Genomic DNA, 15,391 nt, shown 5'->3' with positions numbered 1-15,391 from the left:
GGGGGTTCCTGGCACTTACTGCTCACGTATAGTATCTTAAGAATTTCCCAGGAAATTTTTGCTACCCACACTTCTAACATCACCACAGTTATACAAGAACATGTTTCTGATCACTAGTAGTTATAAAAATGATGTATATAATAGGAAACTGCAGTCATTTCCGTGGAGTTGTCTTCTGCAAGGCAGTGTGCTTTGCTATCAACCTGCCACCTGTGCTATTCATGTGCTATGTGGTCTCTTAACAAATAACAGCATGCACTGAAGACAGAAAACTCTCAACACTGATGAATATAGTAGCTGTCACTTGTTTTCTTCAGGTCAGAAGTTACTAAGGTAGTTAAGTATCTTTTGTAACTCGGGCATATGGCCATGTTTTGGTAGATTAAGAAGTGCAGAGAATCATGCGCCTCTCTGGATGTTTCTTATTCCTGTCAATAGAAATAGGATCTGGCCACACTGCATCATGCTTTAGCTAATGATGAAGCTCAGCACACTACTGAAGCCCCTTAAAGTCCAACAGGACTAGTGTCATTTATATGTGTTTATTCCAACCACAGAAACCAACGTGAGTGTGTTTGGCCTATCATACCCCACTATTCATTGTTTGAAAAGGGAGTGGACATTTGCATTAAAACAGAAGGCCCCTCATACCCTAGTATGATGTCAGTAATACAGCTCCTCAGAGCATGTTATTGTTTTAAACAGAGGTCTCCACACTTTCACATTGGTTATAAAATACTTAGTGCTGCTGGACTGGAAGGAAAATGTCATACATCTGCAAACAATTAGAAGGAGCTGGACTTCATATTTGATTTACTAAACAATAAAACAAGCTTAAGTGTGACTATATGTGTAAGTTACACTCCCTAGGAGCCTCAAGCAGTTATCATAGCAAAGTCTTTTAACCATAATTAAATAAATCCACAGTGGGACCATTGCTGATCAAGATTATCTTTTATAAGATATTTTCAGCAGTGAAAAGCATGAAGATCATGAAGTTGAATGCATGCTTTAAGTGCTCCAGAAGTCTTTTATCCTTTCTTTCAAGCACACTGTCCACTACCCCTTTTCCAGCTGGAATTCATTCAGTACAATACATTTCAGCTTTTAAACACTAATATTTCCATGCTTTCTGCATTTAGATTGAAATTTTGGCATGAGGAAATTAGTAGCAAAAGTCTGATTCAGTCAAGCCCAAGATTTCACCATAGCTTGTGTGTCTGCTAGCTAAAAAGTTCTGGTACTATAACAACAGTTAGTTGTTGTTATAAATTAACCAAAGATTTGTGAATTGAGTATAAATATTTTGTTGCGAGTTTCAGGAAGCCAGAGCATGGAGTAAAATAATTTTAAAGTATCACCACCAATCTTCTCCTCAACAAAACAAAAACCTCAACCAGTTGTCAGTCTCTAAGCTAACCCTAACTCTCAACCTTTATTTGGAATATCAGGTATTAGCACTACATGCTGTTAAACTTTCCTATGCTATCCCCGATTTATACACCTGAAGCCATTGTAGCCAAAGTGATGTTCACGTTTGGAAATCTAGCATTACTTGCATTTTTTATCAAACAAAAATGTTGTTGCACGCTAAAGTTGAGGCGGTTCACTGCAATTCACCAGCGAAGATGAGTGCCGGCCACAGTAACGCAGCATCACCTGAAGGAGGGAGTGCTGGATCAAACACAGGAGTCCGGTATTCTGTTCCTGGTTCTGCTGCTACTTTGCTCAGTTAAACTAAGGAAAAAAACCATTTGCCATCCTTGGCATTGATTTTCCCTTGATAACCCTAAGTGAACGCTCAGGGTTAAGGGGATTGTGGTACTGACCTCCTGCGGTAGGTTCTTTGCTTGACATTCTTGAATTAGAGTGACAGAAATGTTGAACTTCAGCAGATAAGCCAGAAATGCAACTCTGAGGCTTTGCCTACAAAAATAACTTATCCAGCCTCTATGATGATTACTATGCTTCAGAATGACAGGGAATTTACTTACTAGTGATAAATAATGTTCTGTATACATGAATACCAGAGCGAAAGGAACTACCACTGTATATTACAGCTTGCCCTGATTATAGTCACTCAAGTACTATTTTATATGATTATACTGTTATGGGCCACAAAGTGGAAAAGATGAACCATGGGGTCAAGTTTTGCCCTCTGTTTGCATGGGTATCCCACTAATGTGCTTGAAAACCAGGTTTATGAACAAGGAGAATATATTTTTATGAAAGAAAACAAAACAGTGGATGAAACATTTGTTACTTCAGCAAGTATAAGAGTAAACTATTTATATAAAATAATAAATGAAACAGTCTTAGTTTATAGTAGTGCTTGTGAGTCTGGTTCCTGAATGCATACAATTAACATTGCTAATACCCTGAGAATTTTGGCACTGTGTGTGGTGTATGTACACTCAGATGAAAGCTCTTCATTGCCATAGTTGCAGAGACTGGCTAGACTATGACTGGAAGTAAGCTGGCAGGGTCTGCGTAGAACTACTTCCATAGAGATCAGAAGAGCACAAGCTGTTCAGAGGTTTGGTTCCTACTGCTTGATCATACATAATGAAAACACAGTATTCTTCTGCATTGCAAGCTAAGCAAAAGTTCATATGGTGGCTAATTTTTGTTCCATTCAGCATTGACTTACTGAAAGACAAAATAGTTTTGCAAGTCTTTAGAAATCACCTATAATAAGACTTGCTACGTTGCCTACTTTTTTCAAAGCACTTCCTCTCCTGGACCTACTTAACACAATACAAAATGTTTGACTGAAGTTGCTTACTTGCATTAAGGGTTTTTTTGAGGATCTACAGACCACAGAATTAATTCTACTCGTTAGCCTGAAATAGATAGACTGTAAGGCTGCAACAAACTGCAAGTTCTGTTACCCTGAACAATAACAGCACGCATGTATTTTATTTACCTATCTTAAGGAAGTGTGTAGCGTCCAGTTTAATGGTGCAACAATATATGCTATTAAATGCAAGAGTTACAGGCTGTCATTTTCCAGGCATTAGACTTTTTATCACATACACTCCAATTATAGTGAAAGTAAAACATACAGCAGCTGGCTTACCTTGGCACACATTGTGATCACTTTGCTCATACCCAGCTGCACACTGAATTTGATGAGTTGGGTTTGGAGGGGCACGATGAGGATCAGCTGGAGTCCGTCGAATGACGTTGTTTCGACCACTAGTGGATTCAGCTGCTGCTTCTTCTCGCTCATTTACAATAATTTGTGCTGTTCTAGGTAGACAGAGGTATCCTCCATAGTGGTTAACACATTTCATCCCACCTTTACATGCATCTGGGACTATTTCACATTCATCAATATCTGTGGTTAGCAACAACACAAGTCATGCTTTTAAGTCAAACCTTCTGCAACAGCCATTAATACAAGTAACACAATGAGACATGCAAGCACACCTCCTTGTCCAAAAGAGGGGTGTGTAGTGATAATACTTAAAGAATACCAATGGCAAGTCTGTCTTTGAAAATTATTTACTGTACCTTTGCACCGTTGCCTAACAGGATCCCATTCATAGCCATCTGTGCATTGCTATAAAGAAAAAAAAATTAAAAATTAGGCTACTCAGGATTCTTTATTTTGGAAAAATAATCAAGCATATTTCAATGAACTCAAAGTTTGACACTAAGGGAAATGCAATGTTTGCATACCTTGGTTAAGCTAGAAAAATGGCTACTGGTACAGCATTGCTGTGCAGGAACAACAACAAGTACATACAGAGAGCACCTCTATCTCAGGAACTTCCTAAGATAGATACCGTTTGTTGTGAGTATGTCGGTTTTAGCGGGGCTGGGGAACAAAGTGAGAAAAGCATCGCTATCTCCTTGCTTTGTTCCTATACGCTGTTTTAAAGCATCTGCCATTGGCTGAATCCTGGAATAAATGAACCTCTGGACTGACCCAGCTGACCAGTATGAAAATCTTCTTATGAAAAAGCAGCAAGCTTTTCTGAACTTTGATCTTGTTCACTGCCTTCCAACAGGTGAACATCTTTCATTCCTGGGGCCGGTTTCCCAAAGGGACTGATGGGCCTCTATCCCCCTGTACATCATCCTCTCTCCCATTAGCACTCTAGCAATGGGGAAGGATCCCATGACAGCTGGAAATTCATTCACATGCTTTTTAATCACATGACACCAGGAACTGCAGTCTAGGAAGAACAATTTATATCGTGAGACATACAATAAATGGTTAGAGTTTATAACAGCAGGACTACTTATATAAATAAGACTTTGCAAAATTCAAACAATACTATACTCAGCAACTATTCATATCAACGCAGACTAGTAGCTTCAGGAAGAATTTTAAATATTCTGCCCTGCAGTTAGGTAGGCATCTTCATTATTCCTCTGCCCAAAAGCATTAAATTGTCTACACTGCAGTAATTTTAATCACAGGTGGCTATTACAGAAACTGATCAGCAAAGTATCACAATGCTACCAACTGCAGCAAACACATTTAAAATATCAATGAATCAACTGAGCTGTACTATGTAGGGGTATATGCATGCTATGCTGCTTAGGATATTAGTTTAATGGCCCTATAGAAAAAAAGAATCGACTCGGGTAATGTAATTAGTCACAGCCAAGCAAGCTAAATCTTGTTGCAACTCCTCTGCTGCAGAGGAACTACACAAGTGACAAATTTGACCTTCCGACGCCGAGATCCACTTGATCCATGTACTATCCTCAAGTTATTTTGACGAACTTTTTACTAATGGACACTGACTCAGCATTAGTATTGAAAATATTTTATTCATTTGCAGGTGACACCAGCGATCTGCCAAATGTAGCAGCAAGTTGTAACTTTGGAGGCTTTTTCTTCCAAAGGGGTAAGCGGACAGCAAATTGTATTACAATTCTCAATCTCTAAAGGAATGACTACATGCTGAGTTGACAACACCAAAGTTACTGTAGCTATGAAAACGCAAACCCAAAGGAAAACAGCTAATTCATGTATTTACTGAATCACCCAATTCCTGATAATGCACAACAGAAGTACTGTCTATTTAACTGTAAGGAGCCAAGTCCATCTATTACTGCAGCTGAAGGGACTTTCACAATAGAAAAGGATTTGGCCCTAAATGAATACAATGTACCCATGAGAAACAGTAGCATCCTAAGAGTAAAATTTCCAAAAGCTAAGTTTTTTTTGTTAAGTAGTTTTACATTATTAGAGTCTAATGACCACTGAAGCACCGAAATGCTAAGACCTCTTTGAAAATGGAGTACAGGAACCGAAGTCATAGATGGATGCCAGAAATTATCCATTGGTATAAATGGAACTATGTAGGCTTATCAGAAAATGCCACTTAATTTTTTAAAAAGAACATGTAATAAATGCGGAAAAGGAGGGAGGTGGGATCCCTGTGTTAGTCTGGATTTTCAAAAGGTACTTAGATCTTCAATTTCCCTCTTAAGGGACTTAAAAATCACAGAAGCTTCTAAATAGAAGTACTCCCAACCTTCAAAAATCTATTGCTTCTAAAGCCCAGTGTGAAAATATTTTATGACTGACTTCCTGATGCTCACTTGGGGCTTCCTTGAGCCCTGTCTTCTATGATAAGGTCCAACACTGCAATATTTACTTGCTTGAGCCATCCCACTGACTTCAGTGGGATTACTTGTATAAGACACAATCTCAGTCTTTGGCTGTGGTTCTCTAACTTTTTGCATGTGTGCAGAATTTTCTGCTTGTGTGGCATTGCGCTAATGTCTGTACACATTTTTGGAGGTCCACCCATATGAAGCAAGTTGCAGGGATTACAACTGTAATCAGATGTGAAAATGCGGGTTTTTCCCCAGCCCGAGCCGATGTAATTGCCACTCCTTCTATGACATCCATTATGCAAGCCAAAGACTGAACACAAGCAGATTAAAAAAAAAAAAAAAGCTTTGCAAAAAGGCCTTTAAATCTCTCACCCTATCACTGGGTTACAAGCAGAACCTATTTCCAGTATTCAATTCAATTTTATCAAGCCATGCAAAATCACTGCTCAAAACCAGCTCAGAAACTAACAGTCCTATGATCACTCCAGGGCTCAGATGCTTCATTAAGAGCACTGAATTTTGAAGTCCTGACATTTTGTTAAAAACAGCTTGAAATATCCAAAAGAAAACACAAAAGAATGTTTGACCTAATTATCTGTCAAGTTCCATATATTTCAAATGAAGGTCCTAGGGACCCTGTCTTTATGAAAATGGATTAAAAAAATATTAAAACCCCATAATTTTGTTCAGCTCATCAAGCTCACTACATAGATAAGCTTTTCAGAACAGGCAGTTGTAGCCTATTTTGCTCAATCTTGTCAACTTCAACTTTAAAACAGTTTCAGTGCAGGAACAGCTTATTTTACGGTTAACATTCAAACTCAAAGAACTTTGTATTGCATGCTATACATTGGCAAGAAATTTGGTTTTTCTTAAGGGTCATTTAGAAAAGAATCCCTGCAAAGCAGTAATTATCTCGAACTCTATTAAACCTTACCGTGTACGTTATGGTTTCCTCAGTTTCCTGCGAATGTACTGTAATAAGAATGAGAGCAGCCAAGAACATAGCTGTCAACATCGTGAACCTTGAAAGAAAGAGAAACAAATAAAACGGGAATATTTTTAGCGCTCCCCTTCGCTGGCAGAGGCAGGCAGCACCGCCGGGACCGGGTCCTGCCCCGGCTGCGAGCGCCGGGCGCCCGCCAGCCCCTACCTGGGTGAAGCGGCCGGGACGCTGCCCCTTTTCTCCTGCAAGAAGAGGGTGGGGGTCGGCTGTGCTTCCAGTCCGTTGTATTTTATCCGGCTGAAGGGGAAAAAAATAATAATAAGTAAATGGAGTTTAAAATAACATAGCACTTAATGCCACACTGGACTGGAAGCGGTGCACTTCGGAGCGGCGCTGGGCAAGGAGCAGGCAGCGTGACCGCCCTGCCGTCGCACGTTTTGGGATGGCAAAGCGATTTTTCGGTAAAAGCTAGCCGTCCGCGAGGAGGGTGGGCGGCCGGAGGGAGACCCCGGAGGGACGCGCCAAGACCCACCTCCCCGCGGGGAGAAGGCACCCACCGCCGGGCCAGGGCGCGCCGCGGCACCAGCGGCTCCCGCCGGGCACCTGCTGGGCTCGGCCCGGGGCCGCCCTGCCCTGCCCTGCCCCGCCAACGCGCTCCGGGGAGCGGCCCCCCGCCCCGAGGAGCAGCGGGGCACACAGCCGCCCCGCGCTGCCCGCTCCTACCTGCGGCGGGGCCGGTGCGGGCGGCGACGGTTGCTGCTCCCGGCGCCGCGTTACCGCGGCGGCTCGGCCCCGTCCGTCCGTCCGTCCGTCCGTCCGCTGGCTCCGCTGCGGTGCCGGCGCCCGCTTGCTCTCCTTTCCCCCCCCCACCCCCCCGCGGGCCTTCAGCTAAATAGAACCGGTCCCGGCTCCTACCGGAGTCCCCGGACGCCCCCTATCGACCCCGCGGCGGCCGGAGCCCTTCGGCGGGGCGGGGCACGGCACGGCCCTTCGCCGCTCCCCGCGCCCGCCCGCCGCCGGCCGGGGCGCCCCGAGGCGGGGCAGGTGCGGGGCCCCGCCGCCATGTTGGGTCTGTGAGGGAAGGGGGCGGCGAGCTCCCGGGCGGCGTCCTGAGGGGGCCCGCGGCCAAAGTCACCAGAGGCGTCTTGTGGGGAGGAGACGTGGGTCCGTCCCGCCGTTCCTGCCCGCGGAAGCTGTGGGGGGAGGGCGGCCGTACCCCGCAAGAGCAGCTCCCTCATGCCGGGCACCGCTGCGGCACGTTGCCACACGCAGTTGGGTGCCCCAGTGAAGGCAGCCGGCAGTGTTGCAGTTGATATCTCCGCGGAAGTGCAGGGCAGCCGTCATTTTGGGGACTGTCGTGGGTTGCGCGTATCAGGCTTCGAGTCTTGGCGACTAATGAAGGAGCCCCATGAGGTAGAGGTGGGAAGGAGGGAAACGACGTGGCACGTGCTAATTTACCTTATATAGATTATAGTAGGCCTATATGTATAGAGCGTAGCATATGGTATGGTTTGCCCTATTTTATGAAGTAGGGCTGTGATCCCAGGAGCACTGAGGTGTGGTGGCTGTCTTGCTCTGTGATGAATGAGCTTCACCATCTTCTTACCTGAGCTTTTGATGAACTGGGTCACGCTGGATGCTGGGCTTGCTCCTTGGAGCACGTTTTTGAAAGCCTGTGTATAAATACACATTTTTTTTTTAATTTAAGCTGAATTGTGACTTCGCAAGCAGTAGCGCGGAGTGTTTATCCAGCTAGGCAAGCTATTTCAAATTTAAAATAGCAAGGCTGATGTGTTTTCGTGCCCATTCTGAATTTGGTAAATAAAAACCGTGAGGAGTCCTTCACAGGGGAACGCCTGTTCCTTTAGACACCATGTAAGTTCAGCAATCATTACTTTTAAGAGCTGCTTCTGTATAGGAAATGCCATTATTTCCCTACCCAGTGGGAAAGTTACTGGACTGAAGGGAGGATGAGCGGGCATTACAGAGATTTAGAAGCTCTTGTAGGTGGCACACTTACGGTGAGGAGCAGCACGCCAGGGAACACTTTCTACAGAGGGATAAGCTGGATCTTTCTTTGGGTTCCCAATTTTGCTTCTGGGGGCACTGTCCTGTAGTAGTGCAGCTGCACTCTATTCCTCCACTTTAGTTGAACATGAGGTCCTTAATTAAAAAAAAAAAAGTTTTTACCTCATTAACGTTGACCATGAAGGGCCTGGAGAACTTGAGATCTCCCGAAAAAATGTCATACTAGGTTGCAGACCTCTGGCACCGCTGGCCTAGAGAATATCTTTCCTATATAATCCCTTAAATTCTTAACATTAAATTATATTTGATCTTAGGTAAAACATGAGTTCTTTTTTGGATGGCCATACATTGCATATTAATTTTGTCTCTGAAACAAATTGCTTCTTTCCTTACCTGTTTTAGAAAGAGCCAAGTTGGGTAGTTTCAGAATACTTTTAGCTGTAACAGTATGTTGCCTGTCTTTTTTTTTTTCTTTTTTTAGGTAGTTATGAGAGAAGACAGGATTTTTCCTTTCTCACTGGAGTTTCTGTGCTTACAGGTAAGTGGGACTCCTAAAACTCCTGAAACGGTCCCCACTCCTCACTGGTAATTAAAGTACAGGAGCAACAACATAGTATAATAGAGAAAATTTAGGTTGACCACATTTTCAGGACATTTTGCATGTACTTTCATACGCCGGCCTATTTAACAAGCTATCTTTTGACACCTACTCTTCTGCTCCAAAAAAGATTCCCTTAAAGCCCGTATGTCATTTTTCAGAAATACAACTTCAAAGTGTTAGACTGGCTCTAAGTTATTGACTCCTGTTAGTGTAAACTGGATTCGTGTTTGTGACATGCCTCTGAATATATTTTGAAATTTTACTGTTTCATGCTTACAGAAGGCAGTACAGACACTTCTCGTAATCTAATGAATGCAAAATAGTAACATGAATTACTTACATCTACTGGCAACAACACTTAGTGAGTTTTGAATGCATGGTCATATCTGCCACGCAAAGAGAACTGGATTTAACTTGTTGGATTCTGGATTAAGCAAAAATTTATAGAAGTTTTGTCTTAATCTGCCACCTAGGGAAACATTACCTATATCACAGAACTGCAATTGTTTGTTTTCACTTTAGAAAAAGTGAAACAGAGAACAGCAGAAACATCATTTTGGAGGATGTATGAACACCGCCCGAGCATAGATCCTATACTTGGCTTCAGACAGTGTTATATGTTCGCTGAAATACTATATTGTGCCAAGGATAGTTCTTGATCCTTTAAATGGAGGTAGTAGACTCAGTTCATGATTTTGTAGTTCAGGTATTTCCTACTGAGGCAACTGGAAATTTCCCTGATGTAGGATAGCAGGATTTAGACCCTTGGAAATGTTGAGGAGTGTGTGAGGTATGTGAATGAGCTGCTCAGCAGTAGGTCAACTTATTTACATATCTGAAATGTCGGAAGACATCATGTAAGAAGTGGTCAAACCATCCATTCTTTCTTGCTGACCATACAACGTGGCATTGCGGAGGCCAGCCCCTTACAACAGTTGCTGACAGTGCTTCCTAGCGAAGCAGCCCCGTGAGGCTGGCCCCTAATTATTTGCCCTTGGCTCCTTCTGAAAATGGCGCACTATATTCCCTGCTGCTTTAGTGAACTCTTTGTCACATCTCAGTTTTTGCTTTCTTTAAAAACCATGGTTTTCAGACATTCTTTCACTCGAATGTGTTTACGACTTAAACGTTCACATTTTTTTCTTCCTGGCAGGACTGGTTGCCACCCCCCATTGTCCTCAAAAACCCAAGGATAGGTAGGCTGAAGGAAGACTGTGTGTGGTCAAAATGTCACTGCACTCCAGCTAATTCTGGCTGCTAGAATTGTCCCTGGGGGCAATAGACAGCTGGACATAATTTAGAGCAGGCTGAGATTGATACTAGAGGCTAGCCCGAAAATGAGCAAAACAAAATTGCAGTTTAATCTCTTCTACTCCCAGATCTGACCCCCTTTTCCTGTTTCAAACATAGCTCACTAGAACAGAAAATCAAGCACACAGCGAATTTAAGCAACTTATATTTGTCAGCTCAGGGGACTATCAGTGTCAATTTAAGATGATTTCTTTTCCCAAGCATGTCATATCAAGTAACACTGGAGTTGTCTAAACTAAGAGCTGGAATGGTGGAGATGTTATTTTCATGTTGGACTCAGGAATTTTAGAACATAAATTATTTTGATAACATGGCAGGCTGCCTTTCTGCCACACTGCCTGCAAATGTCAAATTTTTTTCCACATTTCAACTTGGAAATGACATAGTGTTGGTGAAGGATAAATTGTGAAGAATTATGTGTCTGACTTTATTGCTGATTAAATATGACAAATGTTGAACTGGTTTTTGAGGTAAAGTTTTACAAGTTTATTTATCTTCAAGGGAGGTATCGTGAGCATATTACATATGGCGTGAGGTGTTACTTTACAGTAAACTTAATTTGAAAGAAGAAGTGTGTTAGCAAATTACTCTCCCTTTTCACAGAAAACTAACAGTGAGAGGTAAAAATGTGTCCTATCAGTTTCTGATCATAGATGTTGAAATTATAAAAAGTTAGTAAGGACCAAAATGTCAGTAGCAAAGGACAGAGAACACATTCTTGCCGCCTTCTTAAGCCTCTCATTAAAATTAAACATACATTTATTGTTATTACTTGTTTGCTGCTTTGTATTACAGTGGAATACATAGGTGACAGATGATACAAACACATAATTAGAGAAAACTTCTGCTCCATAATTCTTGCAATTTGGCGAGGAAAAAAGCATGAGAGTTGGATTAGAAAATCTAGTAGCCTAGAATTTCAGCCTTTATTTTGCTAAAATTATCTCCTGTATGAGAGATCTTGCATGAGTTTTGTTGTGCTGAGGCCTTTGGCTAGCTTAGGCTAACTTGTGATTCCATTCCTAAATGTCTAACAATGCTCTGAGGATATTAAAGTATAATGTGCCATTTTTTATTTTAACTTTTACTAAAGATCAAGCATGTGGCTTGCATGCAATTTATCAAGCATGGAATTTGCTTTTCTTCTGCAATTTATAGGGATGTGATCTTACATTTTTTGTACGTTTTGTACACTCCAGCAGAAATTTGAATGCCCAGAGAACGTGGTAATTGTATTCTCACCAGAGTCCTTTGACGGTAAAAGAAAATGTGAGTGAGAGAGAGCGAGTGAATGAGAAAGGCGTCTCCCCAGAGGCTGTCCGTCTTTTTCATTGGTGCAGTTGTACAGCCATAATAAATTAGAAAATTGAAGGGTTTCAGAAGTGTGAGTAGTTTTCTGGTAGAGCTGAAAACAATCCATGAAATGAGGATGTGATAGCGTGGGGGAAGGATGAGTCCATTTTACTTTCCATGTGTGGTTCACCACCTCTTGTGTCTTACGTAATTAGTATTTTTCATGACTGTAAACCACTCCTGTTGATACTTATGTGTGATGTTAATTTCTGGCTTCCCTTTGAAAAATGAGAGAATATGGCTTACAGGTGCTTTCTCAGTGTTTTCAAGGGTATAATTTTGAGGCTTAATTTAACAAAAGTTTACTCACAATCCCAGAATGTCTGTTTTAATGGATTAATCATACAGGTAAAGACTAATGTGACAAGAATTTCAGTTATGACAAATTTGGGCTTTAACTTAAATTGCACCGCTATTGCTGTGAAGATTTTATTTTGCTAAGTAATTGTATCTGGAATTTGAACAGTCTTCCTATCTTTTGCTTGTATGGGTATTTCTAACTCATTCAATCATTTTATTCTGTGTAGCAGCTCTTTCCCATTGCGCTCTCTACCAGTGATTTTCCTTCTCTTCTCTTTTTCTTTTCTCATGCCAGATAAGAGAAACAGCAGACTGGGAAACATGCATCAGTGTAGATACGTGGCTTTTGTAACACTGGAATTGTCATTCCTTCTTTCCTTTTTCTGGAAAACCAGTGTTGCCACATGCAGGAGTTTAAGTCTGATGCTGTACTAGGTTTCAACTTGTTTGGTTAAAATGAGAACTGTCTAGAACCTTTTCACAGAACAATAACCCATCTGAGGAAGAGACAACCTTCCTGATATTGAAAATACCAGCTGGAATATATAGTTTTCTTCTGATTAAACTATGTCAGTGCAGTTCCTTGCTCTGGCTAAGAAGCAAAATAGCAATGCTAGAATTCAGATCCAGTATTACCCAGCGTATGTTGGAGACAGTTTTCATCTCTAGTTTTGGCTTCTCGTGAAGCTTTGTGCAGATCATTTAATCTATTCCTTGGTGCACTCTCTGTCTGGGAAATGAAGAAAATATGTGATGCTTGCACAGGGAAGTGGGGCGAATGCATTCACGAACGTATCTAGGATTTCCAAAGACAGTTAATTGTCTTAGATACCCAGATCCCTTTCAAAGTCAGTGGAGTTTGGATGCTTATCTGTGAGGCTGACTTCAGGCAGCAGTGACAGGGCCTGCCGTGAGCACCTTGCCATTGACTCAGCTGAAAGTAGAATCAGGCAGAACTTCATCTACTGCAATGTTCATGTTTCAGATAGAAAAATGCATGTGGATGAGTAAAAATTCTGTGTCTTCTCTTTATTTTCCCTCCATGTAGGAAATCCATTTCCTCTTCCTCTGAGCAGTACGTGTCTCTTTTTGACCTATAGCCTTTTTCATTTCCGAGAAAGGTAAATGTGAGCTGATTGCAATAGAACATGTATGTATGACTAACATGGATTTCTAACTGGCAGGTCAGCTTCAGCAGGTTATTCAAGCTGTCAATATGCCCTGTTTTTAATTTTTTCAGTTTTCCAGTATTGTATTTAGTTCCAGATTTTTTTGGAATTATTTTGAATAATTCAACCTTTTTTGTCCTCAGTCAAGAGGACATAGAGTATTCCTGATTTGCAGAAAGTGCTAACACCTTCAAGGCAGACATCCATATTTGAAAACCTTCACCTAATGCTTTCTGCAGAACCTCACGGACCTAGAACGGAGCATGACAGTGTTGTGATCTTTCGGCACAACAAAAATGAGGCATCTCAGAAACGCTGCAGTGGAAGAGGACCTTAGAAGAACAGATTTATGGGGCAGAGCTCTTGCTAATGACTGTTCTGCTTTTTAGAATTCATAAACATCAGGATCAGTAGATATGTTAAACAATAATTTGGTTTCATAAGCATCTTCTGAACTCTCTTGAGTTTGCTTTTCTTTTCTTTCCCTTTTGAGAAAAAGTTATTAATACCTGAAAAGCAGCAGCATTTCTTATTTGTATTGTGCGGGGGTGAACTTGGCAAACAACCTGCCCAGTTAACCTGTTAATTATTGTCCAGAGACACAACTTTTCTGGTGAATATCTGCATGTTAATACTAAAGGATATATGTCAGAGCATTTTAATTCCCTAGAATATTAAACTTAGTGCTAGTCTGTAAGCTGTCATACAGAAAGCAGAAGAAAAATAACAGTGGGGATTTTCCTTTTTGCGAGATTAAAAGGGTTTATCCTCTTGCCCCTCTTTGCAGATACATGTGGTTGAAAGGCATCAAAATTCTGGAAAAGGCTGGAAGATGATACAACTGAAAGCTGGCACAGAAAAGTCCATATCCCTGTATGCTCCCAAAATATGCTCTTTAGGAGTTTAACCACATCAGGGAAAAACTCAGTTCTGGGAGTGAGACAGAGGGAACACCATTGCTCTAAGTCATTGAGGTATCCCTTTTAAGTGGCTGCAGAACAATACCAAACATTTCGTCTGTGTAATAAACTAACACGTAACTTACAATATATGCTCATTTTAAATTATGTGTAACACGGGAATTCCTTTTTTATTAATCAGTTCAAGTTCTCGTTCCCTGGAAGCCCAAAGCCCTGACAAATTAATTCCTGCTCATTCACGCCTTACTGTGCTTTAAGGGCTATTAAAATTTAGAAGACTGCTAACACCAAAAGTGATAAAGGCCCAAAATAAACTGATTGATACAAAGGAAAACAAATACCCCTCTCCACCCCCATCCAGAGCAGCCTACTGTAGTTCAGTTAACTTGCTTATGTCACTCAAGAAACCTCAGAGTTCTGTTTTGCCAACAATAGGCTCAGTGTGTACGGGACTGTGGGCCTCTTTGGCACCACAGCTGCAGGTCATAAATACAGTTCTGGAGATTAAGATATTAAAGTGTCCCTCTTTGGAGGCCACAGAACAACGCCTGAGGTATTGCCCCCTGCCTCCGAGGCAGCCTGGTAGCTCCCAGGGCTGTCAGGTGACTGTACGGAGCATGCTCCAAGAGGTTCCCACATGGGGTTTAGTTCTTCTCAGAAATGACATTTCTGCCATTTCCTGTGTTAGCCAGGGAGTGTTTTGTACGCTGTGCTTCCATTTTCTGCAGAAGGCTCCTTAAAGTTGGTTAAAGTGGTTTGCTGAACATGAATTCACGGTACATAAGATAAAAGACAGGTACATGCTTTAAGAAAAGCACTGGACACTGTGCAGACCAAGTTACAGTTGGAGCACCAATCTGTCCTCGTGTCTTTCCATGGGTTTATAAAATAGTAACAAAAAGAGAAGAGGTCATGTGGAAAAAATCACTTGCATCAGTGTAAAGGAGGGTGATGTATTTACCTAGATCCTACTCAGTGTCTTACTGGTACTTACTTCCAGAGTCCTTATTTATTACCTTTTATCCCATTTTATGTAGAAAAAGTTTTTGCTTCCAGCTCCCTTACTCTTGAAAAGATGTGCCTTTCTCACTGTAATGTTTGACAGCACTTTAAACAGTGAACTGTGGTTGCAGAAATTTTCGCTTCTAGAAGCAATAATTAGAATGTTAGAATTGTAGGC

The 15,391-nt window shown here is 41.7% G+C and overlaps 1 protein-coding gene across 1 annotated transcript in view; it reads right to left on the bottom strand.

The window, feature by feature from the left end:
* EFEMP1 (EGF containing fibulin extracellular matrix protein 1) overlaps positions 1–7,392 on the bottom strand; it is a 49,561-nt gene extending 42,169 nt beyond the window's left edge. Inside the window, exons 1-5 of the mRNA XM_072857526.1 lie at positions 7,253–7,392; positions 6,737–6,826; positions 6,521–6,608; positions 3,517–3,565; positions 3,080–3,340 (exon numbers count right to left, since the gene is read on the bottom strand). Coding sequence (XP_072713627.1) covers positions 3,080–3,340; positions 3,517–3,565; positions 6,521–6,601 — 391 coding nt within the window. The 5' untranslated portion in view covers positions 6,602–6,608; positions 6,737–6,826; positions 7,253–7,392. The remainder of the gene's footprint in view (positions 1–3,079; positions 3,341–3,516; positions 3,566–6,520; positions 6,609–6,736; positions 6,827–7,252) is intronic.
* Between the last annotated feature and the right edge of the window lie 7,999 nt (positions 7,393–15,391).

This window comes from Ciconia boyciana, chromosome 3 (genome assembly GCF_034638445.1).
Source record: "Ciconia boyciana chromosome 3, ASM3463844v1, whole genome shotgun sequence".
NCBI classification, from domain to species: Eukaryota; Metazoa; Chordata; class Aves; order Ciconiiformes; family Ciconiidae; genus Ciconia; species Ciconia boyciana.
This window is presented reverse-complemented; position numbering and strand designations above follow the sequence as displayed.